This window comes from Octodon degus, unplaced genomic scaffold, assembly GCF_000260255.1.
Source record: "Octodon degus isolate 3935 unplaced genomic scaffold, OctDeg1.0 scaffold00049, whole genome shotgun sequence".
In the NCBI taxonomy this organism is placed as follows: Eukaryota; Metazoa; Chordata; class Mammalia; order Rodentia; family Octodontidae; genus Octodon; species Octodon degus.
Genome location: NW_004524625.1, coordinates 12,540,307 through 12,561,132, shown reverse-complemented (window position 1 = coordinate 12,561,132; position 20,826 = coordinate 12,540,307). Strand labels below are relative to the sequence as shown.

General features: G+C 45.6%; 1 protein-coding gene across 1 annotated transcript in view; it reads right to left on the bottom strand.

The window, feature by feature from the left end:
- Ccdc83 (coiled-coil domain containing 83) overlaps positions 1–20,826 on the bottom strand; it is a 62,152-nt gene that overhangs the window by 10,176 nt on the left and 31,150 nt on the right. The window contains exons 4-7 of the mRNA XM_004632608.2: positions 17,407–17,569; positions 14,897–15,064; positions 11,978–12,069; positions 8,117–8,185 (exon numbers count right to left, since the gene is read on the bottom strand). Coding sequence (XP_004632665.1) covers positions 8,117–8,185; positions 11,978–12,069; positions 14,897–15,064; positions 17,407–17,569 — 492 coding nt within the window. The remainder of the gene's footprint in view (positions 1–8,116; positions 8,186–11,977; positions 12,070–14,896; positions 15,065–17,406; positions 17,570–20,826) is intronic.

Sequence of the window (20,826 nt, the reverse complement as noted above, 5' to 3'; positions counted from 1 at the left end):
TAGCTCAGGCCTTTAAGTGGCTGCTTCCACAAAGCTGTCAGCCTCAGGTTGCTGGAGTTCGAACCTCACACCTCTCCCGCTGGCCACAAGTGCCCTGAAGGCATTCGAGGAAAAAAAAAAAAAAAAAAGAAAAGAATGTATGGAAGACTTAAAATAGAACTCCCGACTCACCTTTTTGCCAGGCCAGAAAGTGAATGCGGAGAAAGAAGAAGACAATAGAAGAACTAGAACTCAGAGAATAAAAAGGAAGCAGTAGAGGCAGATGTGGTGGTGCACGCCTGAAATCCCAGCACTTGGGAGGCTGAGGCAGGAGCATCTCTGCAAGTTAGAGGCCAGCCTCGGCCACATAGTGACTTCAAAGTCAGCCTGTACTCCCTAGCAAGACCCTGTCTCCAAAAAGATTCCCCTCTCCCAAAAGAAAGTGATGGGCTAAGAACGTTCAACAGACAGCGAGAAGGGGTGAATTCTGAGGGTATGAGGTAAAGTTTTAAAAGGCACAGGGGCTGTATATATTCAATGTATCTTGTCAGGAGATACCAAGAATGCAACTGAGACAAATATTTAAGAAATAACTAAAAAAAAAAAGAAATAGCTAACATTTTCTGCTTTGTTACTGGAACTTCAATGGTATTTGGGAATCTTGAAGTATTTGGCAGATTGCTGTATGCACATCTCTGTCACTTAAGCCATTAATTATATATGTGAATTCTTCTTTGGCTTTGTTTTAATTTTTGGCCCAGGCTGGCCTCGAACTCGCTCAGCCGCCCAATGTGACCTCCAGCTCACCGCCGTCTTGCCCCAGCCTCCCAGTGTCCGGTGTTGCATGCAGGGGCCTCAGGCCGGCAAGTGTATGCGGCTTTATGTGTTCAGTGTCCGAGCTGGTCACCGGAGGGTGGGAGGTAAGAGCAACTCCTCCCCTCAAGACCACTTACATCCGGGGGACAAAACCACGACTACAATATAGAACAATGCCAGTGTACTAGAGAAGTTCACACACTGCTGGTGGCTTGGAGTTGAAAGCAAAAAGCATAGATTATTTACTGCCCAAATAATTTAACAAAAACCGTTTAACTCTATAATCCCAAATTAAATAGTTAAGGACTGGTGTTTTTGGATCTTTCATGTGGCAAAGATAATTAATTTGATTATAAGCTTGGGTGCCTTAAGAAAAAGTTAGATTTTTTAAATGTTTAAAAATGAGAAATGTTATAGTTGGACATTACAAACACAGAAAAAGATAGAACATTTGGGAATATTTGCCCTATGGGTCTGGCATGCCCAGGAGGCGGCACTTGCAGTTCCTGGGCTCCGTCCAAAGCTGAGCACAGGGTTCCTCGGAGGGCTCCGTGCAGGCTTTGGGGCTGAGCCCTCCTGCGACGCCTCCCAAACCCGCTTCCCAGCACGCAGTGACGTTCTCAGATGTGCCCTCCCGGCCAGGCTTCGAATGGCATGGAAATAAAAGCCAGTTCTTTTCCACGGTCACATAAATATCTTTAGATTTTTGCAGTAAGAAAGTGAAAAGGCAAAGATGAAAGACCACTTTCTTTCATGTACTTAAGAAATGTACAAAATTGGGAAAAATAACTTCATAAAGACTAGTGTAAGTCAGTGGCCTAGAATCTGGAATTAAATATCCAAGTTTCCTTCTGAAAGGTCCATAGGAAGAGCCTGGTTCCTCCTCAGAGTTGACACTTGGGATTGCTTCCTGGAACCTTCCTGTTGAGTTGTTCTGGCTTTTCATGTCCTGAGCTAGTCTGTATCCTTTGAAATTCCAATTTCCTTCAGTTTCCAAATAAGCATGTTAAATAAAACCGGATAATGAAAACCACGCAGCAGTACATCTCCTTATCCTTCCCAGAGATCCAAATTTTGGCGTACTGCTGACAGTCAAATAGAGAAATATTTTCAGCTGCATTATGAAATAGCCTTTGTTATTCCTTCTAAACCCTTCTTAAAGACGTGGACTGACATACATGGTTCTGTTTCTGGGCAATTTCTAATTCTTGTGATAATACTTATAACCAGACATAGTTTTCATTAATTTTATGAGTAAATCTAATAAAACTAAAATGAATATTTATTGAAATAGAGAAATTAAGTCTATTGAATTTCCTTAAAATGATTTGTCCTTTATTACTAAGCTCTTTTTGCCCATGATTCAATTACACTTGACATTTTTCTTTATTCTCATTGAATTATGAGAAGTTAAAAAAACTAAACCTAATTTGTAGCTTTAGAAGGAAGAATCAAGGCTCCAGCACAGCATTTCTTATCAAACGTGAACTTTCGTGGTCAATTTCCCTAAGCCTAAGATCTAGGACACGCTATAAAATTACGAGCTGAATCATTACTACAGGAACATACCGTTTTATTTAATAAAAGTATACTACTTCTCTCTAATGCTCTTTCTTTAGAGACTGCTGCGGCAGCAGGAACTCCTCTTCGCCAGGATGGTGGAGACATCATGAGAGAGGGAGTCCTCTGGCCCTGGGACGGGCCTATTCTTTCTCATTTTAGAATGTGGTTAAACGCATTTCAAGGGTCCCCAGACATGTCTGTTCTCTCCGCGGACCTGTCTGTGCTATAAAGGCCAGTAAGGGTCCTTTGAGAGGAGGAGGAGGAGAAGTTAATCTCCAGTTCTGCCAAGGAATGGCAAGGCACATACACCTGAACTAAAAGTCCTCCTTTACTCTTTGAGAGTTTCAGGATGACACCTAGACCAGTCTGCTAGGCAAGCATTCGGCCACTGGGCCACTTCTGAAGCCTGCAGCGTTTGAACCCAGAAATACGCAAAGGTCAGTCTCACTGTGGAAGGGTCCCAAGTAGGGGAAACTCACCATGCTGGAAACTTGGTCCTGAAATTCAACAGCTACAGGGGAAGTAATTGGCTTGGAGCAAACGCTGTTGCCAAGTGTGTCATTTCTCAGGGGTAGGGCAGTGAGAGGGACAGAAGAGTGACTCCAGGTGTGGCACAAGAAGTGAATCCTAACCATCTCGGGTACAGAAAGATCACATCAGAGCTTTCCCAGGGTGAATCTCTAATCCTTAGCAAAACATGACTACAGAGACAAAAGCCACGACTGACATCAACTGCACTGTCAAGTAGAAAATTAACCAATAATCAAAGAACCTCAAGGCTTTTTTAACCTTTGAGAGTGAAAAGGGAAAAAATGAAAATGTTCTAACTATATTATTTAGGGCTTACATTTTTTTTTTTTTTTTTTTTTCCGGAACTGGGGCTTGAACTCAGACCCTTGCGCTTGCCAGGGAAGCGCTTATTCTACTGAGCTGTCTCCCCGGCCCCTTAGGGCTTACATTCTAATAAGTGACTCAACCAAAAGTTCTAAAATCTCAGCCTGCAAAAGAGACCTATCACCTCTGGGGACAGAGAGCAACAGGTAATAATTCAGAAGAAATGTCAGCCTGAGGACAGAGAGGGCCTCAGACATTTTGGGTTCTCTGTGTGCTTACTTGGGCAACTTTCCTCCACGGTGCTGGCTTGGCTCTATTTAAGCCCACTCTGAAACTACGTAGGTCAGGAATCAGTAACAGGCGTAAGAAACTCACAGGTCAAAGTCTGTACCCGCTGTTTCTCATTAGAAGTCAATGTTTGATTTAAGTGTAACATTACATCTCCCTCATTAAAGACCTTAATGTACTTATTAGGGCCACTTGAAAACTTTTATGGCTGTTTGATCGGTCTTAGGTCACTGAGAGGAAAGGACATATGAACACAGGTGATCTTTTGGTCACCGGCAGTAGTGTTTTTGTTTTTTGAGACAGGGTCTTACTACATAATTCAGGCTGGCATTGAGCTATGTAGCTCAGGCTGGCCTTGAAATCACAGAAATTCTCCTGCCTCAGCCTCCTGAGTGCTGGGGTTATGGGAGTGTGTCACCACATCTGGCAGATGGCGGTAGTGTTGTATGGCTTATATTTTGAATATAAGTAAGAATTATTTTCTAATCCACAGAAACTCTAAGCAGAAGGCAATTTTGACCACTTTTCCCTTTCGTACAGTGTGAAGTGAGTTCTCCCGAAATGCAGGGTTTTGTTTCATAAACAGCACTTAAGCACAGGCTGAGGCTGCTTTCCTGGATAGAAAGGGACTTCCAAGGAGGAGGAGGGTGACTGGGCTGGGCAAGTCCAAGGTCCTGCTGTTCTCAGGACCCAGAAACCCTCCAGGCTCCGGCCTCTGACCCTTGGGCTGGAGTACAACAGGCCTGACTATGTGGCATAAACGCAAGTGCTCAGGGAGGCCCCCGTCGTGCTCCCAAGCCTACGAACTGATGCTTGAGGCAGCCATGGAAAGACTTAAACCAGAAGACTGCACGGTGTGGTCTGCGCTTTAGGGAGATGTCTCTGAGGTAAGGTAACAAAGGCAAATTTCTGACCTGGGGGAGGTCAGAAAGATCTGGGTAAAAGACAATAGAGAGATCTGGGTAAGAGAAAAAGGAGGCCTGCACCAAGCAATGATAGCGAAGTCAAGGAGACGTGGCCGAGAGGAGAACTGCAGATTTCCAGGCCTTTCTGACTGGGAAGTAAAGGGGCACTGCTAAACAGCCCCAAGTTCTTGGCCTGGGAGCTCCTCAGCTGGGACAGAGAATGTAGGAGGATGAGGTCTAGGGAAGCAAAAGATGGACTCAGGAGCCCGAGACACCTGCGGTGCTGCAGGTGGGCCGCGCAGATGCTTGCCGATTCCTGCGCTTGGACCCTGGAGGCGAGATCGCCTCAGTCTGGACACCTCTTAGGCCTGCACACAGCTACCCTCAGGCATTTCTTCTGGGTATTCTGGGAGGGGCATTGTTTCCTGTTTTTCACTTACTCGGCTTACTACCTGGTTTTGCTGAAGCTCACTGGCAAGTGAATTCCTGAGGAAGATGGACAAGGAAACAGACTGAGCTCTCGTGGTTCTGAGAATAACTGTGTTTGCCCTCAACCAGCTCTTGCTGGGTACAGAATTCCAAGTTGAAAATACTTTTCCATCTGCACTTCGCTACTGAAAAACTGAATGCCAGATTGGGCTTCACCCCTGTGCAGCTGATACCCTCCTCAGCCCCACTACCTTCTGACAGAACATTTTAGGACTTTCCTTTTGTTTTAGTGTTCTAAAAAATGAGAGTGTTCTAAACACTGATCTTTTCCAGCCCATGGAAGTTTTCTTCTGTCACTCCACTGAGGATTTCCTTCCCTCTATTTTTTTCTTTCTGGAATTATTGTTCTTTGGGTCTTATATGTCTTACATTAGTACTCTCTCTACATCACATCTCTTCTCCACCTTTTTGGTATTATCTTCCCTATTCGGAGTGTTCTCTGCTTATTTTTTTTTTTTTAATTTAACCTTTATGTTCTGATACTAGAGATTGAATCCAAGACCTTCATATAGCTACATTCCTGTGCCCCGCTCTCCTTTTTCTTTCTTTTTGAAATTCTGAGGCAGGGTCTTGCTGAGTTGCCCAGGCTGGGCTAGAACTTGTGACTTCTGTTTCATTTTGGTCTTGGTGATCTCAAAACTCCTATTTTAGCCCACAGCAATGTTCTTCTGTTCCTCCATTGATGACTTCCTTCCCCTTATTTTTAATTTCTGGGAACTATGGTACATACCACCACATCCTGCTTATTTGATTTTTTAATCTTGAATTATCTTATTCTCTAAATTACATGCCCTCTCAGATTTGTTATTAATATATGCCCTTTGATTCCCTGAAATTTTCCAGTTCTTTCGGGGACAGTTCGTGGTACTGTTCGCTCTTCACTCTGCTGCTAACTTCATTGAGCTTTTCTCTTCCAGGATGGTCGTATCTGTGCACCAGGAGATGCCTGGCTGTCTGTTTGAATGCTGTGTCTCTCACCACCGTGTACACAGGCCTGCTTCCCTGACAGGTTCTTCCTTTGGCTGGGAGCATGCGCTGCACGGAATACATCGTGGAAGGCAGCCACAAGCTGTACTTCAGATGCGAACCCAAGACTGGGACAACGGACAGTGGCCTCGCAAATGCCATTATAGGAGGACATTTTGCACAGTCAGCACTAACGTGAGAAACCTTAGCTTTCATGAGGTAATTCCTTCAGTGTTCTCAGAAGACAGCCTTCGGGGTCCCAGCGCCAGCACGAGCACTTCCTTCTGCGGGAGGAAGTGGGAGGAGTTCCCGGGGACACATGCATGCAGCCTACCATGCCTCATGCGACACACTTGCTTTCGCTCAGCTGCCGGCCACCCTTGCCGCCGACTCAGCAGGCTCGCCGGGCTTCCAGACGCCTATCTCCTGTGCCGCCTCTGAGGCACCGTCACCCGGTCTGGCCTGAGGAGTACCTGCTGCTTCCACGCTCCCAGGAACACGCTTTCACTTCTGCCTTCTTTCAGCAAATTTCTGCAACCTCACCAGGTAACGGCTCCCATTCTCTTTGTGGATGGGTTCCTTCTTGTACTTTCAGTTTTGTTTCCGTGGTCCCTCGGGAGAGGCAGGCCACAATCTGCCATCTAGAAGGACACCCTAAATAGCTCACGAGGGCTCCACTGCAGCTGCTTCCTTCGGCCAGCATCTCGGGGCACATCGGATTGTCTCCCGGCGTGTGTCTGCTGTCGTGGACCTTCACTCTCCCACTCACCCACCCACCGTTTAACAAACACAGGCACTTTTCAGATGCCGCGGACCTGAAAAGACAAGCTCGCTGTGTAATAAGGCCGCAGACGCACAAACAGAGAATTTCAACGAGAACTCAGCGCGGCACGAGATCCAAGCTTCCTGGTGGTGGCCAGGGAACTGGTCACCAAGTTCCGCACCTGAGGGAAGAGTGAGCTGCCCAGGCGGCTGCGACGACGAGACGGACGCGGGCGGAGGGGCCGCGCAGCAGGAGGAGGGCCGCCGGGACGTGGGAAGTGCGAAGAAGGCTCCCCGCTCTGGACAGGCTCACGTGGCCGCAGCTACTAAGGGCAGTTCTGCACCGCTGGGAAGGGGAGCCCCGGGGACGCGTAGGCTAAGCGGTTTCTTCCTGTTACTTCGGAAGGAGTCAACCCTAGAGGTCGGACTTGCATGAGATACAGAGGCTTCCTGGGGAGGGACATCTTGACTACAAGGCAATGACTGATTTGGTGTTGGCTCTAACAGTGTCCAAAAAGCCAAACTGTCCACTTCAGAAGTCAGAAAACCAGAGCTCTTCTTCCCCTGAAGGAAGGCAAGAAACAAGTATCTAACCAAAGGGAGTGTCGCAAATCTGAGTCTTCCTTAGCAGCTTAGCCATGGGTTGCATTGTAAGTGGTAGATTGGAATCAACTTGATGGGATTCCAATAACGTAACTTTGGGATTATAAATATTGGCTTCTTGGACCTAGAGGAGGACAAAAAGTCACCTAAGACCCCCTTCCTTGTACATCAGGGGATCACGCTGAGGAAGGTCGGGGAAGAGAGAAGTCTAGAGGACTGGACACTTTGTGCAAAGCAGCCCACTAATGCAGATTGCTCTCTCTGCATATCCCCTCTGCATATGGCGGAGGTAAATGTAGGCCTCCCGCCTAGCTCGGCTCAAAGTGATCACCTGCTTCCCACAGTTCTCAGTCAATCCTCCTCAAGCCACTCCCCCACTGAATAAAAACCGGGTGAGGCCCTGGGTCCCTCTCTTGGCTCCCGAAAGCCATCTTCGTGGCTGCACTTAGAGCCCCTTGACTCCCCAATGATTGAAAATATAATGTAGTGTCTTTATTTTTGCCGTGGGTTGCATTGTAAGTGGTAGATTGGAATCAACTTGATGGGATTCCAATAACGTAACTTTGGGATTATAAATATTGGCTTCTTGGACCTAGAGGAGGACCTGGAAGTGTCTCCTACAGCCCACATCAGTCAAAGGAGACAGATTGGACTGATCTTTACCATTCACCATGACCCAGAGGAAGCAATCCATAAGGGAACTAGATCTCAGTTCACTGTGCACTTAACAGTGACTTCTGATTATTATTGAGATTATGGTATTTGACTAGCAACAACGTGTAATAGGTCTTCCCTTGAATTATAGTTATTTTAGTCAAAGTCCAATACTTTCCCCATGACTTCAGTGATAATTAAATTTTATTTCCAGTTCAAAAACAATGAGAAAAATTGTTTTGTTAAATTCTACACACCTCTCTTTTTAGCCAGTCGTTCTCCAAGATCTCTCGGTAACTTCCCCTGTCAATTAAACTTACAGCATTCTGAAAGGAGGAAGAGTTGCAACTCAGTAATTCACAATTACTTAGCAAAGGGACGCTCATTCATTTTAAGTTATGCCTTTCAATAACTGTGAGAATGTGTAAGATCTTTTAGATTAGCTCTTCCTTTAGTATCCTACTCCACTTCTTGGCCTGGTTTTCATACTCTGTGGCAAGTGAGCTGGACAAGCGGACAATGTGTGGTTGTCCGTTCATGTGGCCTGCACTATGGCTGACTCCGCTGTGGTGAAATCAGAAATTAAGTGACCTGGACGTGAGGGTGATCTGGCTGCGACATCTGTCACCTCACTGATCGCCAGGGTTGATGCGGCTGATCTGGCTGGCTTGGCGGGTGTCCCCTTTCTCCCTCGATGATCCATGTGCGTCCCTCCCGAAGCTGTGCGACCGGTCGAAGAGGACAACCGCCCCTGATAGAGGAGGACCGTTCCTCGGTCAAGGGCATACGAGTAGCTGCGCTCCCCTGCTAGAACCTCCAAACACGCTCTCAAGAAATTAAGTGACCTGCTTCATAATTAAGATGGCTAAGCTGTAGTGATCAAGCACTTTTATAGTCATATATAACTGAACATATATCAAATTTTCTGCATATCAATGGGAACAACATGTATGTTTACAGACATAACAGCAAGTGGTTTTAGAGCTGCACGCTACAAGTGACACTGTTTTCTAAGGAAAGGCATTTTTACACAGTGACAATAGGGAAAGTCTTGACAGTAGGTTCACAGAATGCATATTTGGTTTCAATTGCTTGGATTTTTTAAAAAAAGTATTTGGTGCAGGGTTTCACTATACAGCTTGGACTTGTACTGATCCTCCTGTCTCAGCCTCTCCAGCGCTGGGATTACGTGGGTGAGCCACCACGCCCAGTCTTGGTGGCAGGCTCAGAGAGCCCAGGGATGGGGCCAGTGTAGCATGTAGTGTCGGGCATTGAATCCCAGTTCCTGTGCTTGCCCAGGCAGGTGCTTAGTCTGCTGAGCTACCTCACTGGTCCACTTGCTTGGATCTTTTTTTTTTAACGGAACCAGGGATTGAACTCAGGCCCTTGTGCTTGCCAGGTAAGCACTTATTCTACTGAGCTCTCTTCCCAGCCCAATTTCTTGGATCTGTATAGTTTTACCTACAAGAATTTTACAGTGGATGTCACTGGGTTTCTCTGAAGGTGTTTTGTAAAGAAATTATGTTACAAATTCAATAATCAGTAACTGAAGGGCAGAATCAAAGGAAGAGCTATGATAAATATTCTAGGGGGAAAGAAAGGAAAATATTCCAGATCATAAACATGGATAGAAATAACTTAAAAGGTGTGATAAGGGTAAATCTGTCTTTACATCTTTAGCGTTGGAAAATTTTCAAATGAAAATGATCTTTAAGTCATGTTTATTAAACCAAGGGTAGACATACATTTCATCGGAACCAGGAAGGTCTGCACTTCAACTACAACAGCTCTAGCTTCCCCTAGCATCAAATTTCAACAAAAGTAGGAAATAGTTCCAGAGGTCAGCTGACTAACACTAATTCACCAGCAGTGAAGTAGCAGCTTCAACTTTGGCTACACATTAGACTCTCTGGAGGGCTATGAAAAAATCCATAGACTCACACATCATTCCAGGACAATTATATTACCATCTCTTGGGCGGGACCCACACATCACTTGGGTTAAAAAAATACAGTTGCGGGAGCTCCACCCATGTTTAGCTAAGGCTGCACAGTGCAGGATCTCAGGAAGTCGAGCTGTGGTGCTCACAGAGCTGGCTAAGAAGAGGAGAACTCATTCAAGCATGTGAGCGTTCAGAGTTATGTAGAAAAAGACAGTGCATGGTGCCACAATTAGGGGCAGTGATAGGAAGGAGGCCCGGACCTGCGTCCTCTCACTCGCTCTGGGAAAGTCGCTGTTCCTCTGTGCCTCAGAAGCCTGGAAGGCTCCTGCACCTCTTAGGGTCAGCAAGAGAATTAAATAAAAAAATGTTTGTAAGAATATTTGGGACAAAAAAAAAAAAAAGAATATTTGGGACAGTCCTTGTGACACATACTTGAAGTCACAGGCTTATTTCATCTACACGTGTGTTTTTAATAATCAGTATCATTAGATTAATGAATGATTTCTCCATTCAGTCACATTCTGTCATCCAGCTGCATGGGCAGACAAAGCACTGGCCGGTGTGAGACTCCTCTGTGTTTGTGTACATTAGTAAAAATCATGTGACAGAAGGGTACCACTGTAGGAGCAAGTGAGCCCACAGGGGTGCAACAAACAGCAACTGCAATTCAGAAAAGGCTTTTAAAACAACCAAATATTTGTAATTCTGAAGAATCAATGCCCCAAATAAAGGAACATTCCCATGCTGACTTAGGAGATAGTCTGAAGATAGGAGGGCTGCAGGAGAAAACTTTTAGATATTTTGTGTAAGAGAAATTAAGAGAGGGCCTGGGGAGATAGCTCAGTAGAATAAGCCCTTGCCTGGCAAGTGCAGGGTCCTGAGTTCAACCCCCAGTACCACAAAAGAGAGAGAGAGAGAGAGAGAGAGAGAGAGAGAGAGAGAGAGAGAGAGAGATTAAGAGAACACATATAATTGGAAATTTTATTTCAAAAACATGTTCTATAGGGCCGGCCAAATAGCTCAGCAGATTAAAGTGCCTACAAGCAGGCGCTGCAGCCCAGGGCTTGATCCTCAAACCTGCTGTGCCGGCCCTGCCCCCGGGGCTTGATGAGAAGGCAGTTGAGACTGGGTTTTTTGTTTGTTTGTTTTGTGGAACTGGGGATTGAACTCGGGCCCTTGTGCTTGCCAGGGAAGCACTTACTCCACTGAGCAACCTCCCCAGCCCCAATGTGGTGGCGTGCCTATAATCCCAGCTCTTAGGAGGCTGCAAACAGGCGGATCACTATGAGTCCAATCTAGTAGTGAGACCCTGAACACCCAAGACCCTTCCCTAAGATACAAAAAATAAATAAATGAAAATGAAACAACACTGTGTGTACATATGCTCCTGGGTTTGGGTATGTAAGGAAGCATTTTTCTGACAAATTACTTTTCATTCTATAACTCATTCAAAATATTTAATATTTTACTAAAATCATAATTATTGTACTTTAAAAATCACTAATGCCTCCGTATGAGACACTGCTACTTAAATCATTCAATCTTCAAACTTTCTCTAAGGTTAAATACTATTCTGTATTCTTTGTAAGTTAATCAACATAAGCTCAGTAAAATTAAGTGACAACTTGTTTATGCAGATATTCAGAGGGAGAACTGCAATTTAAACTCTAACTGCCTAATTTGGGACCCAGATTCCTAACCACTATGACACACTACGCCGGGGTCTCATCTGGTGGCACACGCCTATGACCCCAGCACTCAGGAGGCTGAGGCAGCAGGACCCTTGGGAGTTTGAGGGCCAGCTGGGCTCAAAGTGAGCTCAAGGCCTGCCTGAACTGCACAGTGAGACCCTGTCTTGAAAAAACTGTGTGTGTGTGTGTGTGTGTGTGTGTGTGTGTGTGTGTGTGCTGGCTTCCTCCTAGCTGCATTCCCAGCACCTCCCCAACCTTCAAGATTTTGAGCCAAGGACTTGTTAAGTCTCTAAACTGCCCAGGCTGGGCTTATACTTGTGGTCCTCCTGCCTCAGCCTCCCAGAATGCTGGGCCAATAGGCATGCACCACCATCCAACTACATTATTCCTTTTTGTAAAAAATAAAAGGGAGGTTTTAGGAGAACTGCAATACGCTGCTCATAGCCACACCACCCTGAACGTGCGCAGTCCCGTCTGAAATATACCTGTGTGGCCCATTCTTTCTTTTGGTCCAGTTGCAGTAAAGTGTCTCTGATTATCCTCTTCCTAGTATCTTCCAGAGTGATTTTATACTGTTCTTTAAAGAGAAAACAAGGTCGATCTCAGTACCCCTGACATTAAGAAGTTTCACTTTCCACGATCCTTGCCTCTCTTTCTACCCACTTTTTCCTCTGATTTCTCAGACTGTGTTTTTACTGAACCACCCACCTCCTATAGTTAGAAGAAATGCCCAATAATTTACCCAGAACTTAGTGTGAGTGAGTCTAAGATCTCCTTGTACTTCCTAAGGACTGCCTCTCCAGGAGACAATTTCAGACACTCTAATACTTAAGTGGCATGCTATCCTGTCTCTCCACAATTTACAGATCCACAATGGCGATAATAGACTTCATTATCTGTTCGAGTAGCGTGCTGTACGCCTGACTCCACCTAACGGGATTCCCAGTAGTCATGCGCTTCCTGGGGCGGAACACACAGGATGAGGGGAGGTACACGAGAGGCAGAGGGGCCGCTGGGAACCGAAGACCCAGTCCACGCTGCGCCCCAGCAAGAAAGCAGGGCAGAGACAAAGACCGCCTTCTCCATCCTCACATGTTCTCCTGTGCTTGTAAAGGTCACGGAGGGGAAAAGGTCACAAAGTTTAGACCTCCAACAGCATATAATCAATAGACTGTTTTAAGGAAACTGAGGCACCATGACATTAAGACTGCTTTAGACAGAAAAGAGAAATAAAGCTGAATAAAAGGAGCTCTGTTTTTTAGTTCCTAAAACAATTATTAAATTCTTTCTGTATGTCAGGCATTACTAAAGAGACTGGGAATAATTCTGTGTCAAAAATCCCTATCGTTATGGTATATACATTCTCATGAAGAAAGCAGATCATAAATAAGAAAACATAATTTTTCAGTGGGTGATGCGTGTGATGAAGAAAAGCTAAGTCTTTCTCAGCGAGGGTGATCAGAAAAAGCTGTCTTGAGATGTCTGAGTAGACAGGGTGCTGTAGTCGGAAACGTGCACCCTGAAGGACGGTCCTACGTCAGGGACTTGATGTGCCAAGCAGTAAAGCTGGGCGTGGTTTTATCATGACACCAGTGTTCTATGTCCCCTTCAGCTGTATTCTATTTATAACATATACAAGATAATTATTTGGAAACCAAGATGCAGTTTCCAATAGAAATAATGCTGAAGATCATGGCTGCTAGAATTCGTGACAGGTCCATAGAAACCTATTCAACTCATTCTTTAACTAAAAAAAAATGTTCAAAGAATGCTGCGGAGCCTGCCTTCCACTAAGGACACTGTTTCCGTGGGGTCAATCCTTTACAGGCCAAGGCAGCTGCAGAAGAACTCTGGGGACCTTAGGCCACCAGGGAGAAGCAGCTGCGAGGAACCCGAGTCTGGGAGAGCACCTGAAGGCTCTCGTTTTATAGATCAAGAAATTAAAACTTACAGGAGTAATGTTACTTTTTGGTAGGCAGACTTGAGCCCAAGTCTTTTCACTTACTCTTAGGGTACAAAGAAGTTTTAAGGATTTCTGCCCTGTGCCTCTGGTACAGTGCAAAAACGAACCAGCTGTGTGCCTGCACCTAGGCATGCACCGGCCCTCTTCCTGGCCTGACCTCTCTTTCTGAGGAGAGACGGCCTTGTCCTGGCCACGCCAGTCACTTCTCCGCACCCAACACTTCCACTACTCCCTGAGCTGCAGGTGTTTTCTTCTCCCGACGCAGGGTTCCAGGTGGCTATCAGGGACAGCGGGAATGAACAGCTGACCCAGACATCTGTGCAGGACCCACGGAGGCCTGGGAAAGCACCCTTGGTCATGCGAGTAGGTAAAGGAGACCCCAGCTCTCTTCAGAGTCTAAATCAGAGAATACTAGAAGGATCAGCCTAGGGGCCAGGGAGACGCTCAGTAGAATAAGCCTTTGCCTGGCAAGTGCAAGGTCCAGAGTTCAATCCCCGGTACCGCAAAAATAAATAAATAAATAAATAAAATAAAAATAAAAAATAAAAGTATCAGTCTGTGAAAAGCAAGCAGCGAATGGGGCCAGGCCCACAGAGCAAAGGGCAAGTGCACAAGACGGGTGGTTTCAGACAGTGTGATAAACATAGGGAGTAGCCACTCCTAGGGCCACCCCTGAGCCTGTGGCCTCCACTTCTGTCTCCAGACCTCCCATTCTCACCATAGGATGTGTCCAAAGGCACGATCTGTGGAACGTCACTTTATTGTCTTTCTCCTCTGTAAAATGATACTTATATAGTGTGGCCAGTCATTTCCTCTCAATAAAATATATGGGAAATCCTATGACTTCCTTGATACTTAGCAGTAATAAAAGGTTTCTGAATAAGTACAGTACATCCAGTCGATCACAAAAATCAAGATTTCTGAAGTGCATTACAAGCTAGGATGAGTCCTTTGTGCTAGGTGGACCAACTGCTATTTCTTCTGCTTGAGCCTCCAGGCCCCCTCTGAGGACAGGGTGGCAAAGGGGACAAAAGCGCTCCCTCGGCTGATACTGGCTCAGACCCAGGCTCACGTCCTCTGCTAGTGAGCCCTCGAGACTCCCTCCTCGTGGAAATGTTTCTTACAGGCTCTTGGAGGACCACCTTCCCCATGTCGTGGTATTTCGCCTGCACTTGCTGGAGGCAGGGGACAGGCTGTCCCTGGAAGCTACTAATAGCTTTTCCTTTGACACTGGCCCTCAACACTGTCTCTCTCTCTCTCTCTCTCTCTCTCTCTCTCTCTCTCTCTCTCTCTCTCTGTCTCCCCATTTCCAGGAGGCTCACAGTTGGCCGTGCTAACAGCAGAGGAATGAACAACTCAGGGTGGGCCCATTTTTCTCTTCCACCAAATCAACGCCCTTGGAAGATGTTATTCAACTGGAGCTAGCTTTATTGCAACTGACCTGACATTTTCTCTGCATTCTCTGTAACTTTATTGATGTCATTTTGCAAGGAGGTAATGAGTTTAGCATGCTGTTCGCTCCCTACGTTCTTGTACTCTTCCCAATATTCCTTTTCACCGAGTTTCTCAAGAAATAGTTTCTCAGCATTATTTATTTGTGTGCGCATATCTGTTGGAAAGAGATTAAGACACTGTGTAATTTCAATTATCCTTAGAGCCATTACTTGTTGTAACCTGTTTTTATGAAATTAAGTCTGATACTAAAATGCCATTAACATAAATATTATTTTATATATACAATTTCTACAAATCTAAATTATTCAAGCCATTGCTTATCTGTACTTTACAATTTACAACGCAAGTAAATTAAATTCTCAGATATGAAGTAGAACTGTAGCAAGCCATGGTAGTCTGCACCTGTAATTCCAGCACTCCGAGGCTGAGGCAGGAGGATAACAGGTTGAGCCCACTCTAGGAATGCAGCTCAGTGTGAAGGCTCAGGGTTCAATCCCCAATATGAGGAAAGAAAGCAAAGCAAAAACCATTTGTAATTTGGGTTGTGATTGTCTGTCTGTCTCTGTCTTGCCTGACACCTCTGCGTCCTCCCAGGGAATCTGCAAGTTTACTCCTGTGATAGCTTAAGAAGGGTATGATGTGATATAAGACATTATACCACATGTATTCTTTACTTGTGAATTGTCATCTTTTCTGGCCATTATGCCTCTGGGCAAAAGTGACTTCCACTCACCTCCTTTGCAGGCTCTTGGTAAACATGTAAATTACACAGTGGTTCCGTCATCTGATATCTTTCTCCCATTGCTTTTTAAATTTTTTTTTTTTTTTTTTTGTATTTTAGGGAAGGGTCTACAGGGTATTCAGGGCCTCACTACTAGATCAGACTCATAGTGATCTGCCTGTTTACAGCCTCCCAAGAGCTGGGGTTACAGGCGTGCGCCACCACGCCCAGTCTCAAATGCTGTCTCCGTGTACCCTGGGGGTGGGGCCGGCCGGCATGGCAGGCCCAGGGATTGAACCCCCGGCCCCTGCACCTGCTTGTAGGTGCTTTAATCTGCTGAGCTACTTGGCCGGTCCTAATTTTTTTGATGGTACCAGGGATCGAACTTGGGACCTTGCACTTGCCAGGCAGGTGCTTATGCCACTGAGCTATACCCCTGGCCTGCTTCTCCCACTGCTTACTGTACTATTTCAAACACACAACCTTTCCGTGTCACCTGGTATATTTGGTAACCGTCTTATTACACTGTCTTCAGCCCAAATATAATATCACCAAATAGTGTACTTTTGAAGCAAGCACTGCGCCAGGCCAAGTCCAAGAACGCACTGGGTGTGCGGCCCACTGCCAGGCCCCACCTTGCTTGGACGCTAGTGCTGGGCAAGAGCACATCCCCTTCACCTGCGTAAGCCCAGCCACTGGCATGGAGTCTCACAGTGAGCTGGTTCTCAACGCACTCACTGAACGCAGCGTTCCGGCCAGGTAAGAGAGGCATGTTCTTCAGTGCTCGAGCCTAGAAGGCCCCAGGCCTGCTCTTCTTTTGTAAGCCAAGGGTACACATGAGATCACAGTGACTAATCCCTCCGTAACTCAGGTGGACAGCTGTCCTCTCATCTGAGCAGAGGGCTGCTCTGAACCCTGTGCCTTTATCAGCCCTTGGGCGGAGGGGGCCAGGTGTCATTGAAGTGCTATACAGAGGCAAGGACACAGTGGCCACTGGTCTCTCTTACAGCCACTCTCCCTCACCTTTTCCACACACAGACACACCAACACACACACACACACACACAGACGCCTCAGATGAAAAAATAAAGCTGATATCTGATAGTACGGAGGCCCCGGATGCAGGTCAGCGGCACCCGGCCCTTTCTGTGGTTCGATTACTTGAAACAGTCATCCCCTTTATGCTTGGGCTCTTCTGAGTTGGGTTTCTATTTTCATACCTGAAGGATCCTAACTGAAAGTTGGAAGCAAAGCGTTACAAGTTATTCCTTCTACCTTGCTCTGCACATGGATCGCCTCGGCTCCTGTGCCGGTATGGACTCTGACCAGGCTCCAGGAAGGTGAGATTTGGCAATTCTCCAGTGAGCTATGGTGGAATGAAATCCCTGAGAGATGGTGGCAGGATGCTTTCCTGGTGATACTAACCTTCTCATTCCCATTCTGAACCCAGGCTAAAGCCCAGGGAGCCACCAATGACAAATTCCGTCAAAGAACAAGACTCAGTGTAAGGAGCAGCAAGCGTGGTGTCTCACAGCAGCATGAGGCGGACCTCGGTTGTCGTCTGATTCCTGCCGCACTCCTCCGCCTCACGTGGCTGCAGTCCCTCTGCCCACTTTGATTCCCTCCCTCTCCTGTCCACTGACTTGCGTGTGCCTGCAGGTGCAGTGGAATTGATGTCATTTGAAACAGCACGTATACCACCGTGAAGACAAAAGCATGAACACATTTAAGAAACACATGATACCCCTTCTCTGATGGCTCTGTTACTAAATCACCTCTCAAGTTCTTCTCCTGGTTTCTCTCAAACTCCCATTTTTCCTTCATTGCCTCTTCAACATCCTCTCTCGTCACCACTGGTAACCCATCGGCCTTCTTCTCCTTCAGCTCCTTTAGTAAGTTCTTTATGTGCCAATTCTGTTCTTCCTTCAAGCGTCTATTCTGTCATAAAAATCAACAGTAATTAACAATATTCGCCAAACTATTTGCATGCACTGCTTTCCCAAAACAAAGGTCTATATTAAGGCTCACAAAGTGAGAAGCGTCAGTTAAATACATTATACAGATACCCGTAGAAGCTAATGGGTCATTTAAGACTCAAACCTATCAATGGAATAACCATTGGATAGAATGTTGCATTGTAAAAGCTATCTATTAACCTGCTAGTCTATCAAGACATCGTAGGATCGGTGAACATCAGTGCTCATCCGTGGAAGGTGATGTGCTCGATCTCCCACCGACACTGTCCTCTGCTACTGTTTCTTATTCAGCTAGCATTTACCATGGGCCAGGTAGCTGTTGGGAAGCATGGAAGCTAGAAAATTGGTCAAATGTGTGTAGGTGGGACTAGGCCTCAATGCCTAAAGCAGTCAAGCTACCTCCGTCCTGAGATGAGCACCCTGACTGGTTAATGTTGGCTATTAGTCACTGGGCCACCTGGCGTCGCATGTTGCTAACTTTGCAAGGGTATAAATAAACGTCCATATTGTTGCTGGTGGGGGTGTCATTTCACTACCAGGCAGATGAGTCACCACCTAACCCAGCTTTTGTCTTGTCTGTCTTTTCCTCATTCCTGCTGCCGTTTCTCCACAGGTAGAATGGATCACACTGAGACTCACGGATCCTTACACATAGTACACTGGGGACTAGAGCCGCATCCGTGAACAAAACAGGAGAAAAGCTACTGCTTTTGTATAACTTATGTGACTCTTGGCTTCTTTTCCACAAATGACACTAACTCTCTTTTGCTAGGATGACAGCTAAAAAAATAATTCACACTTGAAATATGGACCAGGTTATTTTTGTAGCTATCCTATTCATGTTCCTAAGCTGCATATTTGATCAACTGAAAATTTATTCTTGCCTTTGCTATCTTAATATGTGTAAAACTTGACCACATACAAAACCTTCCCTATAAGAATTACCATGAAGTGAGGAAAACTAAACAGCAACCTGAATTCATAAGAAAAAAAATAAGTGCACCAATAACAGTAACTACACAGGTAAGTATGAAAGGTAACATAGATGCATTTTTATGATTCTTTCCCTCTATTTAATTTAAAAGACAATTATCAGAAAAGACAACTGAGGGACTGGTGAGATGGCTCAGTGGTCTAAAGCACCTACTCAGATTAGAACAAGCTTGGCAAAGCACAGGGACCGCAGTTCAATCCCCCAGCACCACATGCCAGCCAGCCCCACCCCCTGGTGGGCTAAGCTGGCCACACACACACACACACACACACACACACACACACATAAGTTAAAAAAAAAGAAAAGACAACTGTATAGTGTAATAATTATCAATCTATGTTGTGTGCATACAGTGCATTATCTATAATGAGAAGAGCACAAGTGAAGGAAGAGGAAGTGGAACTATGCTTTTGTAAATGAAATTAAGTTGGCATTAATCTGAACTAGATTAAAATGCCTGTAAGCAGGTGCCGGGGCTGGGGTTCGATCCCCAGGCCTGCTGTGCTGGCACCGCCCCCAGGGCATGCTGAGATGGCAATTGAGACTGGGTGTGGTGGTGCACACCTGTAATCCCAGCTCTTGGGAGGCTGTAAATAGGAGAATCACTATGAGTCCGATCTAATAGTGAGACCCTGAACACCCTGTAGAACCTTCCCTAAAATACAAAAAAAAGGAATCCTTAGGAAAACTACTAAGAAAATATAATAAAAATATTAAGAGCAGTAAAATGGTTCTTTAGGAAGTATTTAATACAACAGATGGCAACAATGGAAGAATAGGGGAACAAAAGAACATGAAGCAGATACAATAAATAGTGAAATTCAGATGTAAATCTTCCTTATCAATAATGACATTAAATGAAAGTGGGCTAAACATGAAAAGGAATAGCCTTGCAGAATGGATAATTTAAAAAATGATCAGCTGGGGGGCCTGGCCCTAGCTCAGGCCTTTAAGTGGCTGCTTCCACAAAGCTGTCAGCCTCAGGTTGCTGGAGTTCAAACCTCACACTTCTCCCGCTGGCCACAAGTGCCCTGAAGGCATTCGAGGAACCAAAAAAAAAAAAAAATGATCAGCTGTATGATTTCTATGAGGCACACTGTAGAGTCAAAACAACACAGGCTGCAAGTCTGAAGATGAGAACAGATGTAGCACACAAACAAGTGGCCCAAAGAGCTGATTTATGAAAAGCATTGCTACTGAAGACAAAAAGGACGTTATATAGTAATGATGCAAGAGGAAAACCATAAAGATATAATTAGAAACATATATGGCCTGCACTAGGTACTGATGTCACTCCAAAATTCATGCCCATTTGGAACTTCAGAATATGATCTTACTGGAAACAGTCTCTCCAAATGAAATTAGTTAAGATGAGGTCACACTGAGCGAGGGTGAGACCTAAGTCAGTAACTTGTTATCTTTTAGTAAAAGGTGGTATGAAAACACACACAGGCGCGCGCGCACACACACACGCGCGCGCGCGCACACACACACACACACACACAGGCGATGTGAAGGGGGAAGCAGATTGGATTGCTGTTTCTAAGGCACATGTGCCAAGGACTGCTGGGGACAGCAGTTACGAGACGGGATTTCTGCCTGAAATCCTGCAGAAGCAGCTGCTCTGGCCGGGCCTCCTTCCGTGCTGATCCGCCAATACTTTCATTTTCAATGCTGCTCCCGTGAACTTGAGAGAGCCAATTTCTGTCTTTTCAAGGCACACAGCTTGTGGCAATCTGCAAAGGCAGCCCGGAGAAGGTAATTCACACCATGGCAGGAGCCCAAAACACAGGCAAGCTGCTCTCCATGCGCAGGGGAAACGAGAATCTCAGGCCACTAGCTCGGGGGAAACAGCCATTTGTACCAAGAAGTAATCTGGTGTCGTCCTTATTTTCCCTGCCAGAGTGATGTCAATGTCAAGAAAAATCTAGATAAAATAAAAGGTCATAAATGAGATCCACAGCCTCATAACAATACAAAATGTCCAGGTTTTAATAAAGCACTCGTCATACCAGGAAGCAAGAGGATTTCAAAGTGAATGAAAAGGATAGTCAATACTGCTACCACCAAAGAGCCTGGCAGAATTCCTTGACAACGATTTGAGGCAGCCGCGATAAAGCTGGCTCTCCGTGAGCAAGGAAGACACGCTTCAAACAAAAATGTAGATTGTCTCGGCAAGAATATGGAACATAAAGAACCAAGGGAAACTGGGGCTTAAAATACAC